Source organism: Narcine bancroftii, chromosome 6 (assembly GCF_036971445.1).
Source record: "Narcine bancroftii isolate sNarBan1 chromosome 6, sNarBan1.hap1, whole genome shotgun sequence".
In the NCBI taxonomy this organism is placed as follows: Eukaryota; Metazoa; Chordata; class Chondrichthyes; order Torpediniformes; family Narcinidae; genus Narcine; species Narcine bancroftii.
The window spans coordinates 165154278-165170056 of NC_091474.1; the positions used below are offsets into that span (position 1 = coordinate 165154278).

General features: G+C 42.4%; 1 protein-coding gene across 2 annotated transcripts in view; it reads left to right on the forward strand.

Annotated features, from left to right (window-relative positions):
• LOC138736690 (uridine-cytidine kinase-like 1) overlaps nt 1-15779 on the forward strand; it is a 111312-nt gene that overhangs the window by 39965 nt on the left and 55568 nt on the right. For both annotated transcript variants that reach the window (XM_069886584.1, XM_069886583.1), the window contains exon 6: nt 7811-8000. In XM_069886584.1, the coding sequence (XP_069742685.1) occupies nt 7811-8000 (190 nt within the window). The remainder of the gene's footprint in view (nt 1-7810; nt 8001-15779) is intronic.

The window sequence follows — 15779 nt, forward strand, 5'->3', positions numbered from 1 at the left end:
CGACTGTGAGTAGAAAGGCTTGATCCAGCCCAACTCGATGGAATCGAGATGCTGTGGGAGACTGCAGATCCAGAGCCTTAACAGCCCCGGCGGCGGCGGTGTGACCTGAGGAGAGTGCCTGGGGCTCACCTGGGGGTCGGTGGGCAGTGAGGCCACCAACCCAAAAAGAAGCGACGATGTGGTCAGGGACCATTCGTCGGGAGGCAGGGGCCTATGGAAAGGCCCAACGGATAGTAAGAGCATGAGGAGGGGGTGCATGGGAAACCTCAACCGAACGACCAAAGAAGTAGGGGATGCCAGCATGTCAACAGAGTGAACAGCACCCCCCCAGAACAATAAGTACAAAAGACTCAAATTCAAGTGTAATGACAGGTATGCACTGGGGTGGAGAGGGGTGGTTATAATGGCGCAGGGGATACAGTCATTCAAGGAGAGAGAGGAGGATGATTGGCTGAACAAGAGTATGGATGGCGGATTTGTGTGGGGTCGATTAGTTGTTTTAGTATTTTTATTTTTCCTCTTTGGCTTTGTTGTCGTTGTTTTTGTCTTATCTTTCCAGGGTTTGTCACGGGCCTGGCAGACTGGAGCAGACGGCTGAAGGAAAAAGGTTGGATGGTTGATGGATACAGGGCGATGGAGGTATGGGGGGGAGTACAGGCCTGAGGGTCTCTGGGGCAATGGCCAAGAGTATAAAGTCCATTAGTTTTAATATTAATGGCTTTAATGGGTCAGTGAAGAGGAAAAGGGTCTTGGCACACATTAAAAAAAAATAGGAGGAGCAGATCTGGCCTTTCTCCAAGAAACACATTTAATGGAACAGGAACTCAAAAACTAAAAAGGGGATGGGTGGGCCAGGTAATAGCCTCCTCGTTTGGCTCAAAGGCAAGGAGGGTGGCAATTCTTATAGGGAAGTGTGCTGGTGAGAGTGCAAAATGTGATACAGGCAGAGCAGGAAGATTTGTAATGGTGCATTGTCAGATATATTCAGAATCCTGGACCTTAGTAACTGTGTATGTACCCAACTTTGATGATGCAAAGTTCATAAAAGTCACTTTTCTGAGATTGGCAGAGGGAAACGAGAACATCTTGGTTCGGGGAGATATAGTCTGGATCCTGTCCTAGATAAGTCAACAAAGAAAATAACTAAAACAAAGGTGGCGAGAGCTGCCATTGACTGTATGAAGTAGCTGAATTTGATAGACGTATGGAGGTGGAAGCATCCAAGGGAGAGGGACTATTCCTTCTACTCAAAACTTGATTCCTACTCGAACAGATTTTTTTTCCTGGATTCAGCCCATGTAGAGGGTAGGATCATGGAGAATGAGTACACAGCGAGACTTCTCTCAGATCATTCATCCGTGATATAAACAGTAAAAATGCCAGATAAGCAGAATACAGTATGCAGGTGACGCCTTAATATGTTGCTGTTAAAGAAGTCGGAGTTCTGTAGTTTTATAAGAGCGCAGATGGACGTGTTCTGCGAGACTAACTGTACTTCTACTCCAGATAAATTTCTCTGATGGGACACCCTCAAAGCATTTTGAGAGGTCAAATAATTGGAAACACCAAAACAGTAAAAAAAATGAGGGAGGTGGATGAATTAGAACAGGAAATTACTCATCTAGAAAAGGACTTCCAAAAGTCAGGTACAGAGAACCATTATAGGGCTCCAACAAATAAAAATTGAAATACAATATGCTTCAAACGTGGTCAAAACAAAAATATTTTGATTTGGGAGAGAGGCCCCATAAAGTCCTCTCTTGGCAGCTGAAGATGGAACAGGCCTCAAGGATAATCAATGCGATACAAACTGGGAATGGCAGGATCTCTCACAAGTCAAAAGAAATTAATGAAATCGTCAGGGATTCTATGAGGGTTTATATAAATGAGAATTGATGGGGGTCTGAGAAAGCCAGCGAGTTTCTGTCCAAATTAGAGTTACCAAGTTTAGACCCAGAAGAACAGGAAGGGCTAGTCTAGCTCTTCCCTTCACAGAAGAAGAGATAGGAAAAACATTGAATTCACTGCAGACTAATAACTCTCCAGGTGGGGATGGGTTTCCACCTGAGTTTTATAAACAATTAAAGGATTTATTGATGCCTTTTTATATAAAGGTGTTAGACCAGGTAATGGAGACCCATACCTTCCTGGAATCTTCTTGACAATCATAACAACAGACATTAAAAAGACCATGATCCACCGACACCATCTTCTTGTAGACCTATTTCACTGCTAAACCCAGACTATAAGATACTTGCCAAGATCCACCAACACCATCTTCTTGTAGACCTATTTCACTGCTAAACCCAGACTATAAGATACTTGCCAAGATCCACCAACACCATCTTCTTGTAGATCTATTTCACTGCTGAACCCAGACTATAAGATACTTGGCAAAATCCACCAACACCATCTTCTTGTAGTCCTATTTCACTGCTAAACCCAGACTATAAGAATCTTGCCAAAGCAAATAGATTGGTGAGATATTTGCCAAAACTAATAAGTAAAGATCAAGCGGTCTTTGTGCAAAAAGGAACAGGCAGCGGATAATATCGGCAGACTGTTGAGTATAATGGTCTAGCACAAACCAGAAATGAGAGGGGTTTAGCTGTGGCCCTAGAGGCAGATAGATTGGAGTGGGGTTTTCTATTCATAGGGGGCTAGGGCCAACTTTTGTAAATTGGACCAGGGCGTTGTACCACGCGCCCAAGGCTAAAGTTGTGACCAATGGACAAATTTCTCCAGCTTTCCCACTGACAAGATCAAGTAGCCAAGGGTATCTGCTATCTCCAGTCTTATTCGTACATGCCATGGAACCACTGGCTGAAGCCATTCACCAGGATCCAGACATCATGGATTTTAGAACAGGCCAGGAAGAACACAAAATTAATTTATTTGCTAACGATGTTCTGATATATCTGACAGACCCAACAGACTCATTGTCCAAGCTGCAGTATACTCTGGAAGACTATGGGGAGATCTCTGGGTGCAAGGTCAATTGGGACAAGAGCAAACCCGTGACACTTACTAAGGGGGATTATAGTCAATATCAAGAAAATAGTCTTTTAAAGAGGCCACAGAATGGGATCAAATATCTAGGCGTTAGAATAGATAATAACTTGAATAATTCATATAAACTAAATTATACACCCTTGCTTGGGAGAATTGAGGAGGATCTAAATAGTTGGATGTCCCTGCCCCAAAGTGCTAGTGGGCAGGGTCAACTGTGTTAAAATGAATTGTTGCAAAGGCTTCAGTACCTCTTCCAGACATTGCCACAGGATTCTTCCAAAATTTGCTTTCACGAATAAGGGCATTTCTATGAAATGGAAAAGTAGCCAGGATCTCTATGGAAAAATTGACCTGGGATTACAGTCTGTGCAGACTACGAATCCCAGACTTCAAGAAATATTATTGAGCAGCCCAGTTGAGATACATGGCCTCAGTCTTCGACGGGGGGAGGTATACCATCCTGGGCTCAAATTGACCTGCACGCGGTGGATGAGAAAGTAGCAGAGGACTTTATTATCTGGAAGAAAAGGAGGCCCCATACTAAAGCAAATAATCTTCATTTGGAATAAAATTAACTAATATGGAGGAACCAAAGTGGGGCTGTCCCCAAAAACATCCCTGACTCCAAATAGATTCATTACGTTGGCGGTGGGTAACAAGATCCTGGACACCTGGTGTCGTAATGGCATCAGGTGCATAGAGGACTATTACAAGCAGGTGCAGCTAATATCGTTTGAACGTCTTAGGAATAAGTCTGATATATCAAACAAGACATTCCACTGCTACCTTCAGATAAGATCTTTTCTACAGAACAAATTAGTTCCAACTGTGGCCCTACCAGTGTGCAGGGCATAAAGCCCATGATTGCCATTTTGGCAATGTATCTCTTGTTCCAAATGGAAGGACCTAAACCAGGCCTTCATAAATCAAGGCAGAGGTGGGAGTCGGACTTAGGAATAACGATTGATGAGTGGTTCTGGTTCGACCTGTGTCAGACCAGCATGACTGCAGCTATTAATGCGCAGTAAAGGCTAGTACAATATAATTTCCAACAGGAACTTTGTGCATGCAACCTGGACATGTACCAAGGTGAGACCCTTTTCAGTGGAACTGGGCCAAACCCTGGAAAAAATTATAGGTATAGAATTCTCACAGGACTCAGAGTTGTTCCTGTTGAGAAACATAACAGACATAAGACTTCGGATGAATCTGTCAAAATTTCAAATCCAATTTGTAATGATGCATTGACATTGGCCAGGAAGTGCATAGCAGTTACCTGGAAGTCTGACTCCTGCTTGAACATTGCACTTTGGAACACAGAAATGCAAAGCTGTGTTCCCCTGGAGAAAGTTACTTACCACCTAAGAAAGAACTATATAACAATTTGGCAACCTTCTTAAATTTCTTAGGAGCACAATTATAGTATGAACCATCATGCCTCGCCGGCCTACCTTCCCCGTCTGCCCCATTTCAACCAGGAAAAGTCAAGATAAAGAAAACAGCCTGAGCACTGACAGCTATGACGTGACAAACCCATAAACCCCTGATATGTTTCATACCTTTGTTGTGAATGTCCTGAATGTTGTGTGTAACTGTGATTGGTTAAGTGTTAAATCTTGAGGGTATAAAGAGAAGGAGGGAAGGGGACAGAAAAAGGTTGAACTTTACAAAAAATCCGGTACAGATTTGATAATTTTAAATTGTAATTAATATTGATGTTGTTAACAGTAATGTTGATAATATTGATAATGTTTAGGTTCAGAAAATTATAAATAAAATATTCAAAAAAAAAGAATACATTTGAAGGCCAGGACAAAGATTTTAGTGTTCTGGAAACCCAAGTAAGTCAGCAAAAATAAGTGAAGCTTTTTTATGTTGAACTTGGAATCCAACATTTTGTTAAAACTTTTTAATTTTTGCTTGAGACCAATGGCAAGGAAAATAAAATAAAATGAGGTATTTGAGTGAAGTATTTTGCTCGGAGTTGAAAGTAATAACTTTGGGATTCCCCAATTATTTGATGTAATACTGATGGGGGAAGATTGCTGTTATGGTACATGGTGGAGCTAGATGAGAGAAGTTCTAAAGAACTGGATAATGTAGTAATTTGAAATAGCATGGAGTTGTAATTGGAAATATCAAAGATCACATGGAAGTTGAGGAAGAGCTAGGAAGGAGGGATAGAGGGCAATGATCATAAGAAAAGTAACATGTTACTTGGTTAGGATTATCTTCATTGCAAGAGAGAATGGAAGTTGGATTGAGGTGATTCAGGATTGGGCTGAACACAAGGTACAAACGAGGAATATTTAGCAATATTTAGAGGGAACAATTTAAAATGGTAATCTAACAAACTACAAAAGAAAGATGGATTAATGGGAGTGAAGTTGAGGGATTAACTCATTGAGACCAATGGCAAGGAAAATAAAATAAAATGAGGTGTTACAATTCCTGATGTTTCAGTATTGGTTAGGTTGATCCACTCTCATGGAGGTACTACGGTTGGTTGCCTCAATTACAATAATGGAGAATGTCCACTAGGGAACATAATTCAGTATCGGACACATCTTCAGTTGTTTTCCCTGGTATTGGGTGTTTTGGCCTTTTAAACACAAGACACCCTCTGCCATGGCAGGCCCACCACAGGCTGATCAGACCTGGGTGTGTGTCCCATATTCGTTTCTCCTCGTCATTTGGAGCTCTGATAGGATCCCTCCTTTTCAGCCAGACCCAGTGACTGCTCATTTTGGATGAGTCAGGGAAGGATTTAATTGCCTTTCTGAGGGCCTGACCTGTGATTCCTACTCCCCCCCCCCCGCGAAGCTTGGTCATGGATTTGGCAACAAATCTTCCACACCCTACTTCAACTTGGTGCACACTCACTTTCCAGCCTTGCTTTTCTGCTTCTGCGGCAAGATTAGTATAGCATAGTGTCTTCCATTCCTGAGGTTTATCCATGGTACTCTCCCAAGGAATTGTCAGCTCATTCATGAAGACAATCTGTCAAGAGCTGAACCTAAATACCAGATCTGATCTCGGGTTGGTGCTGGCAATTTCCAGTGGAAAGATGAGTCACTGGCCGAGATCTACAAGCAATTTCCAATCTCTGACTATGTTCAATTGGCTTTCATCTCTTCCATGTCAGTGGCCTCTCATCCAGCTGATGTTCTGGTAGGTGAATTGGTGGTATGTCAGGGGGGATGTTAATTGGCTCATTTCTCAAGCTATCTGCAGGGGTCTTCCTCAAGTTCCCTTCTTAGCACTCTGAATGTCCCACTTTTTTCTACAGTGAAAAGGCCTTTGATGAATTTGTAAGGATCTTTGTAGAAGTTCGCTCTTGCCTAATGTTTCTTTCTATGCTACCTTCTCAAGCACTCTGCTCTTCACAGAGTGGAAAGATACTTCTTTGTCTTCTGTAACACATTGATTCTTTCCTTTCCTCCTCTGATGCCTTCCTCCATTGTTTTCTCAGTTGCCGTCTTTCTCTTGCGAGTCTTGATTTCCTGTTGCCTTCTTGATTAGAGCCAACTTAGTTCCTTCTGTTTCTCTTTCTCCTTTCCCTCACTCCAAATCTCTCCACTATAGCTGTATATAATGTTTCCCATATTTTACAGTTTCTTTTCCACAGATCCCTTAATCCCCTCTAGTAGGTGAATAATGTTTGTGTTGATGGACTTCCATTCTTGTCCTTTTCAGGACATAGATTTCTAGCTTGCTCCCGTTGATCTTCCTTTTTGTTGCTGGTTGGACTCGGGACACATAGCTGTAATTGTTTGATCAATCACGTGGTTGGGTTATTGATACCCTGTGGGCTTTGGAGGTTCTCCTGCCACTGGGGTTCATTCGACTGATTTGACCTTCTTAAAGAGAAGAAGCTGTCGATGCGAGGTTCCTCACTAACCTCTGAAGCACTTTTTCTTCCCTTGCTGTATCTTAAGGCCCCTCTCCAAGGTTATCTTTGTCCAGCCACAGATGCAACTCTAGAGTTTCTGTCCTACCAGAGTGGCTAATCTATTGGGTCCAATATTGATCATCTTGTGGTCATTTCCATTCTTATGTCTTTTGCTGTGTGGTCTGCCATTTAATCATCTTGCTCCTCTGCTCTCACTGACTCCAGGGGTATTCTTCATTTTGTCACTTTTGTAGCCTTCATTGGATGGATACAAAATGATGTGCAGTGGTGGCTGCTGCTAGCATAGGTAGCTAGCCCATGCCAGCCCCTTTGGGGTCTGTTTTCTCCTGTCAGCAGTCTCTCCCGCCATCACTAGGTCTTTCCCTGGTTGTCAGCTGCCCAGTCACTGGTTTATTCCAGGTATTCAGGATGATCTATAGGTCTAGATGTTAGACTCCCTGACATTTCAGTATTGGTTGGATTGATAGAAGTAATATGGTCCGTGGCCTCAATTACAATAATAGAGGATAACCACTAGGGAATATTATCTGGTATTGGACACATCTTCAGTTGTATTTCCTGGTATCATTGGATGTTTTAGCCTTTTAAACACAAGACACCCTAAGGCAAGCTAAGGCAGGTCCAAACAAAGAAACATTATAGGAAACTAATGTTTCCTTTATAGAAACTATAAAGGAATGGATTTAGGATTTGAGTGTGATAATGGTCTAATATTTTCAGAAAATCTAAGGAAAATCATCCAAAAGATCCAAATCATCAGGCTATTTGTGTAATGATTGAGCAGAAAATTGCCTTGCCATGACAATCAGCAGAAACCATTTCACGGTAATATTAAATAAAATGTTGTTTTATACAATCATAATGATGGAACTTTTTTGTCTTTAGCTTTTAGATATGAAAGTTTTTGTGGATACTGACTCTGATATCAGACTTGTTCGCCGCTTAAAAAGAGATATATCAGAGAGAGGTCGTGACATTGTTGGGGTCATCAAGCAGTACAACAAGTTTGTAAAACCTGCCTTTGAGCAGTACATAGAGCCCACAGTGCAGCTTTCAGACATTGTGGTTCCTCGAGGTAAGAATCTGGATTTAAGTAGCCTCAGTGGTTGAATTGATAATAGTGAGAAATTGAAAAATAGTAAAATTTTGAAAAATTATGGGTTTCCAATAATTTCCATTATTCAAGTATTTATCCCTTTAAAGTTATTTGGCCTCTCAGGAGCATGTTATAAATGAAGGAGAGGAAATTTTTGACCACGCTATTGGCGAAGGCAAAGTGCGAAAATCAAATATTTGATGTCATCTTGCAAATGGGCAAAATTTAATTTCAACGATGATGCAATTTCTTTTGAACTTTTGTTAGCTTACTTTCTCTGATGACTCAACCTCTCTTGATTTTTGGTAATGCCACAGACTAAAAGATATCTCATGCTGTAGTAACCACAATTTTGGATTTGCTTGACCAAAATTCTGGAATGTGATTTCCAAAGTGCTCAAAAAAACCCATAATGCAATAAAAATTTGATCATTTATGTGTAATTAGTTCAATAATCCTACCTGCCATTGTGGGTAGGAAAGTGGCTCTCTCCTATCCATAGTGGCGAGTTCTCTGATGTGGACAGATGGTGTACTTAGCAGCATCCTTAAAACTTCTGAAAACCAACTGGCTGGAGTATTTACAGACATTTTCCTGCTCATCCTGCAACAGCCAGCGATTAAAAGGACATCCATTATTCCAGTGTCCAAGAAGAGCAAGATGACCTGCCTTAACAACTAACTACTCTGATGAAGTGCTTTAGAGGGAGGTTATGGAGAACATTACCTTATGTCTGGGACAGGACCTGGGCCCTCTTCAATTCACCTACCATCACAATAGATCAATGGCAGATAAAATCTCGCTGGCCCACCACCCTGCATTAGGTCACCTGGACTAATAGAACACCTGTATCACGCTGCTTTTCATTGACAGCAGCTAGGCATTCTACACAATCATGCCAGCAAAATGTATGAACAAACTAAGGGATGGGCATGAGTACCTGGAGGTGTATGACAAGATAGTCCAAAGTCAGCATGGTTTCCTTAAAGCAAAATCTTGCCTGACAAACCTACTGTCATTTTTTGAGGAAACCACAAGCAAGCTAGACAAATAACTTGCAGTGGAGTTGTATATTTGGACTTTCAAAAGGACTTTGACAATGTGCCGAACATAAGGTTGCTTAACAATGGAATTACAGGAAAATTATAGCAGAAAGAATAAAAGTGAGACAAAGTAGATAGAGGGCTGTTAGAAAACGACACTGAGATTGTAATGGGAGACAAGGAGATGGTAGAGAAACTGAATGAATATTCTGGATCAGTCTTCACTGTGGAAGACAAGTAGCATGCTGAACTCTCAAACAACTGGAAAGAGAAGTGAGTGCATTCAAGATGAGAGAGAAGGTACTTGGGAAGCAAAATGTTCTAAGGGTAGATAAATCTCCTGGACTGTATGGAACACAGCCTCAGGTTCTGAAGGACATAGCTGTAGAGATTGTAGAGGCATTGGTAATGATCTTTCAGGAATCAATGAATTGTGGCATGGTTCCGGAGGACTGGGGGAATTATGAATGACACACCACGGTTTAAGAAGGAAAGGAGGCAGCAGAAAGGACATTATAGACCTATTAGCGTGATGTTGGTTATTGGGACCTCACCAAAGCCTTCGACACCGTGAGCAGGAAAGGGCTTTGGCAAATACTAGAGTGCCTCGGATGCCCCCCAAAGTTCCTCAACATGGTTATCCAACTGCACGAAAACCAACAAGGTCGGGTCAGATACAGCAATGAGCTCTCTGAACCCTTCTCCATTAACAATGGCGTGAAGTAAGGCTGCATTCTTGCACCAATCCTCTTTTCAATCTCTTCCAGCATGATGCTGAAACAAGCCATGAAAGACCTCAAAAATGAAGACATCCGGTACCGCATGGATGGCAGTCTTTTCAATCTGAGACGCCTGCAAGCTCACACCAAGACGCAAAAGCAACTTGTCTGTGAACTACTCTTTGCAGACGATGCCGCTTTAGTTGCCTATTCAGAGCCAGCTCTTCAGCGCTTGACGTCCTGTTTTGCGGAAACAGCCAAAATGTTTGGCCTGGAAGTCAGCCTGAAGAAAACTGAGGTCCTCCATCAGCCAGCTCCCCACCATGACTACCTCCATCGGGCACACAAAACTCCATCTACATCGGGCACACAAAACTCAAAACGGTCAACCAGTTTACCTATCTCGGCTGCACCATTTCATCGGATGCAAGGATCGACAACGAGATAGACAACAGACTCGCCAAGGCAAATAGCACCTTTGGAAGACTACACAAAAGAGTCTGGAAGAACAACCAACTGAAAAACCGCACAAAGATGAGCATATACAGAGCCGTTGTCATACCCACACTCCTGTTCGGCTCCGAATCATGGGTCCTCTACGGCATCACCTACGGCTCCTAGAACGCTTCCACCAGCGTTGTCTCCGCTCCATCCTCAACATTCATTGGAGCGACTTCATCCCTAACATCAAAGTACTCGAGATGGCAGAGACCGTCAGCATTGAATCCACGCTGCTGAAGATCCAACTGCGCTGGGTAGGTCACGTCTCCAGAATGGAGGACCATCGCCTTCCCAAGATCGTGTTATATGGCGAGCTCTCCACTGCCCACCATGACAGAGGTGCACCAAAGAAGAGGTACAAGGACTGCCTAAAGAAATCTCTTGGTGCCTGCCACATTGACCTCCGCCAGTGGGCTGATATCGTCACAAACCGTGCATCTCGGTGCCTCACAGTTTGGCGGGCAGCAACCTCCTTTGAAGAAGACTGCAGAGCCCACCTCACTGACAAAAGACAAAGGAGGAAAAACCCAACACCCAACCCCAACCAACCAATTTTCCCTTGCAACCGCTGCAACCGTGTCTGCCTGTCCCGCATCGGACTTGTCAGCCACAAACGAGCCTGCAGCTGACGTGGACATTACCCCTCCATAAATCTTCGTCCGCGAAGCCAAGCCAAAGAAAGAAGAAGGTTATTGGGAAACTGTTGGAGTTGATTTTCAGTGAGGTTACGGAATATCTAGAGGCACATGAAAGTTAGGTCCAAATCAGCATGGTTTTCTTAAAGGCAAATCATGCTTGGCAAACCTGCAATTTTTTGAGGAGGTCACAGTAGAACAGGCAGGGAAGATGCAGTGGATGTTGTGTATTTGGACTTTTAAAAGGCCTTTGACAAGGTGCCACCCATGAGTGCTTAATAAGGTGAGAGCCCGTGGAATTACAGGAAGGATACTAGCATAGGTAGAGTATTGGGTGATTAGTAGGAAACAGAATGGGAATAAAAGGATCCTATTCTGGTTGACTACCTGTTACTCGTGATGTTCCACAGAGGTTGTTGTTGGAGCTGCTTCTTTTTACCTTGTATATAAATGATTTGGATTATAGAATAGATGCATTTGTGTCTGTTTGCAGATGATACCAAAATAGGTGGTTGGGCAGGTGGTGCTGAGGATATGGAAAGATTAGAAGCATGGGAAAAGAGGTGGCAGATGAAGTACAATGTTGGGAAGTGTACAGTCGTGTACTTTGGTAGAAGAAATAGAAGGGAAGACTATTATTTAGATAGGGAGAAAATTAAGAATTCTGAGGTGCAAGGGGACTTGGGAATCCTTGTGCAGGATACCCTAAAGGTTGACTTCCAGGTTGAGTAAGGCAAATGCAATGTTGTCATTCATTTCTTGAGGAATAGCATATAAGAGCAGGGATGTATCATTGAAACTCTTTTGAGCACTGGTGATACCTCACTTTGGAGTATTTTGTACAGCCAAGATTTACAAGGTTGATACCAGGAATGAAAGAGTTAGCATATGAGGAACGATTGTCAGCTCTTAGAATGTACTCGTTGGGAGTACAGAAGGATGAAGATGACCTCGTAGAGACTTTTTGAATGCTGAAAGGCCTGGACAGAGTAGATCTTGCAAGGTTGTTTCCCATAGCAGGGGAGTGTAGGACAAGAGGGAACAACTTCAAGATGAAAGGGCGTCAATTTAAAACAGAGATGCGGTGAAATTTCTTTAGCCAGAGGGTCATGAGTCTGTGGAACTTTTTGCCACATGCAACTGTGGAAGCGAGGTCGTTGGGTGTATTTAAGGCAGAGAATGACAGGTATTTGATTAGTCAGGGCATTAAAGGATACAGGGAGAAGGCCAGGGAGTGGGGCTGTATGGTAGGATGGATCAGCTCAAGATCAGAATGGCAGAGCAGACTCGATAGGCTGATTGGCCTACCTCCTCCTTTATCTTGTGATCTTATGGGTAGAGAATTGGCAGGAAACAGAGTGGAAATAAAGGGATCCTATTCTGGTTGGCTACCAGTTACCAGCGTTATTCCACAGGGTCAGTGTTGGGGACACTTTATGTTATATGTTTGTATTTGGATTATGAAATAATTGGTTTTGTGGCAAAATTTGCAGATTATGCAAAGATAAGTGGATGGGGCAGGTAGTGAGGAAAGAGAGAGGCAGCAGAGAGGACTTGGATTAGAAGAATGGGAAAAGAAGTGGCAAATGAAATACAGTGTTGGAAAGAATATAGTTATGAATTTTGGTAGAAGGAATAATAGGGAAGACTATAATTTGGATGGAGAGAAAATACAAAGTTCAGAGATGCAGAGGATCTTGGGTGTCGTCGTGCAGGATACCCTAAAGGTTAACCTCCAGGTTAAGTCGGTGGTGAAGAAGATGAACACAATATTGGCATTTGTATCAAGAGGAATAGGATATAAGAACAGGGATGTGATGTTGAAGCTTTGAGGCACTGGTGAGACCTCACTTGGAGTACGGGATACAGTTTAAAGCTCTTTTTTTAGGAAAGGATGTGCTGGCATTGAAGAGGGTTGAGACAAGATTCACAAGAATGATACCTGAAATCATGGGATAAGCATACGAAGAATGTTTGGTGTCTTTTGATGCTACTCATCGAAATTTAGTAGAATCTGGAGGGGATGTCGTAGAAGAATTTTGAATGTTGAAAGGCCTGGATAGAATAGATGTGGCAAAAGCTGTTTCCCATGATAGGGGAGTCTAGGACAAGAGAACACTACTTAAGGATTGAAGGGCACTCGTTTAATACTGAGATGCAATAAATTTCTTTAGCCAGCTGTTAAAGTTGCTACTACGGACGCCAAGTTATAGGGTGGATTTAAGGTAGAGATTGATAGGTACCTGAATAGCCAAGGCATCAGAGGTTAAGGGGAGAAGGCAGGGGAGTGGGGCTGAGTGGGAAAATGGATCAACTCATGATGGAGTGGACTCAATGAACTGCTCCTAGATCTTGTGGTCTTATGGAACTGAGTTTACATCTGTGTATCTGGATCCTTGATTTTTACATTAGCAATATAACCTCCTTATCGCTAACCATTGACACTAGCACCCCAAGGCTGCATACTTAGTCCTCTGCTTTACTCCCTGAACATTCATGACTGCATAATCAAGTTCAGCTTGAATGCAATCTATACATTCGCTGATGACACCACCATTGTTTGCTGAATAATAGTAAACAATGAGTGGGGATTGAGAATCTGGTTGGGTGGTGCTAGATCAACAATCTTGTATCAACATCACTAAAATCAAAGATCTTATTGTGGAATTTAGAAAGGGGAGGCCAAGGGACCACGCATCTGTTCACATTGATGGGATATAGATGGAGAGGGTTCATGCCTTCAAGTTCTTGGGAATCCATTTATCAGAAGACCTCTCCTGGATCCATCACATCAAGGCAACCAATAAGAAGGCGCGCCAAGGCCTTTACTTTCTAAGGAGATTTGACATGTTATCAAATACTCTCAAACTTCTACAAGTACACTATGAAAAGTATTCTGACGAGTTGCATTGCACTCTGGCTTGGTCATTCAAGTGTCCAGGAACATAAAAAATAGCAAATCCATCACAGGCTCTGACTTCCCATCCATCAATGTGAGGCACTACCTCGAGAAGTCAGCCAATACCATAAAGGACCCTCATCACACAGCACACAACCTCTTCTGGCTCCTCCCCATCTTTGTAATTATTAACTCTTTAACATATCCTGGTACATATGTCATTTTTTAAGCTTTTGTGTAGATGCTGCAAGTAAGCATTTTGGTGCATGTATACCACCGTGACAGAGGTGCACCAAAGAAAAGGTACAAGGACTGCCTAAAGAAATCTCTTGGTGCCTGCCACATTGACCACCGCCAGTGGGCTGATAACGCCTCAAACCGTGCATCTTGGCGCCTCACAGTTTGGCGGGCAGCATCCTCCTTTGAAGAAGACCGCAGAGCCCACCTCACTGACAAAAGGCAAAGGAGGAAAAACCCAACACCCAACCCCAACCAACCAATTTTCCCTTGCAACCGCTGCAATCGTGTCTGCCTGTCCCGCATCGGACTTGTGAGCCACAAACGAGCCTGCAGCTGACGTGGACTTTTTACCCCCTCCATAAATCTTCGTCCGCGAAGCCAAGCCAAAGACATTGTATAATGTATATGACAAACTTGTTAAAACATAAGAAAAAAAATTTTTTTAAACAGATATTTTAAATATACTGAAGGATCTTGATGTGCAGGTTCGTGAACAATTAAGTAGAAGGCTTTTTATATTTGCAAAAGTGCTGATATCACATGTGGTCTGATATTTAGTAATCATTCCTCAAGGAAGTGATGGTACGTACGTTGGATGTAATAAAAAACAGCAGATACTAGAAAACTTTTTTTAAAAACAAAATATCTTCTAAGTTGTTCAGGCTGCATAAAGAAAAATGGCAAGCATGAGACGGCTGCGAGCGGGCAGCCCTTAAGGGTGGGAGTGACCTTTTCGACGCCAGGCATCGCCATGGTTAAATATAATTTTAAAAAAAGAAATAAAAAAATTAAAAAAAAAAGAAAAATGGCAAGCATTTCTTATCTAAGACCCCTTGTCAGAACTGGGAAGGAAACACAAGAAGCTTGTTAAGCTACAAGGAGGGTGGGGACAAGAGATGGGTCTGACAGGGTAAAGCTGGGGTGATCGTAACCAGTAAAAAAACATTATTTGGTTAATGAGTAATTCAGAACAATTAGCAAGGGGGAAGCATTGACAAGTATTCTGTTGGCTGCCACTTTAATTCTCCATCCTTCTCTCACTGACCAATCAGTCTGTGGCCTGCTGTGCTGTTCTGATGAGGCCAAATGCAAGCTTTGAGGAATACCATCTCATTTTGCCTGGGAATTTTGCAGCTTTCTGGACCCAACAAAAAATTCTAAAATGCCTAGTAACTTGATTACTATTTCTGATCAGTCACCCATCTGTGATATTGGCCTGGTTTGTACTTTTTTTAATTCCCTTATTTTCCCTCTGGGAGTGAAAGATGTGCCCAGCATGACCTTCGTAATATTCTTTGCCAATTTTGTCACAAACTGCTTCCATTCACTTGTTGACCAGATGACTGTGTTTACATCTTATGGCCACTACAGTTTTACCCTGTCAAAGACAACCAACCTCACTTCAGCTTTAGAAACTTGTCTCATTCCCAGTTCTGGCAAAAGGTCTTTGAATTAAAATGTTAGCTGAGTATTTCCACCCTTTTTCTGATTTTTACATTGGCTCTCGTTGCAAGATACCTGGAGTGTTGGAAATATGTTTTCATTAATAATTTTTTATTCTCTATAGTAGTGTACTTGCCTGATGACAATACAAGATTAGTAGATTCCCTTGGTGAGCATGTTGTATTGAGAGAGATTGAGAAAGGTTTTCTTGTTTTCACGAGAATTTGAGAGTGTGAAGTAAGATGCAGAGAATTTTGAAATGATTGTAAGGTCTGCTG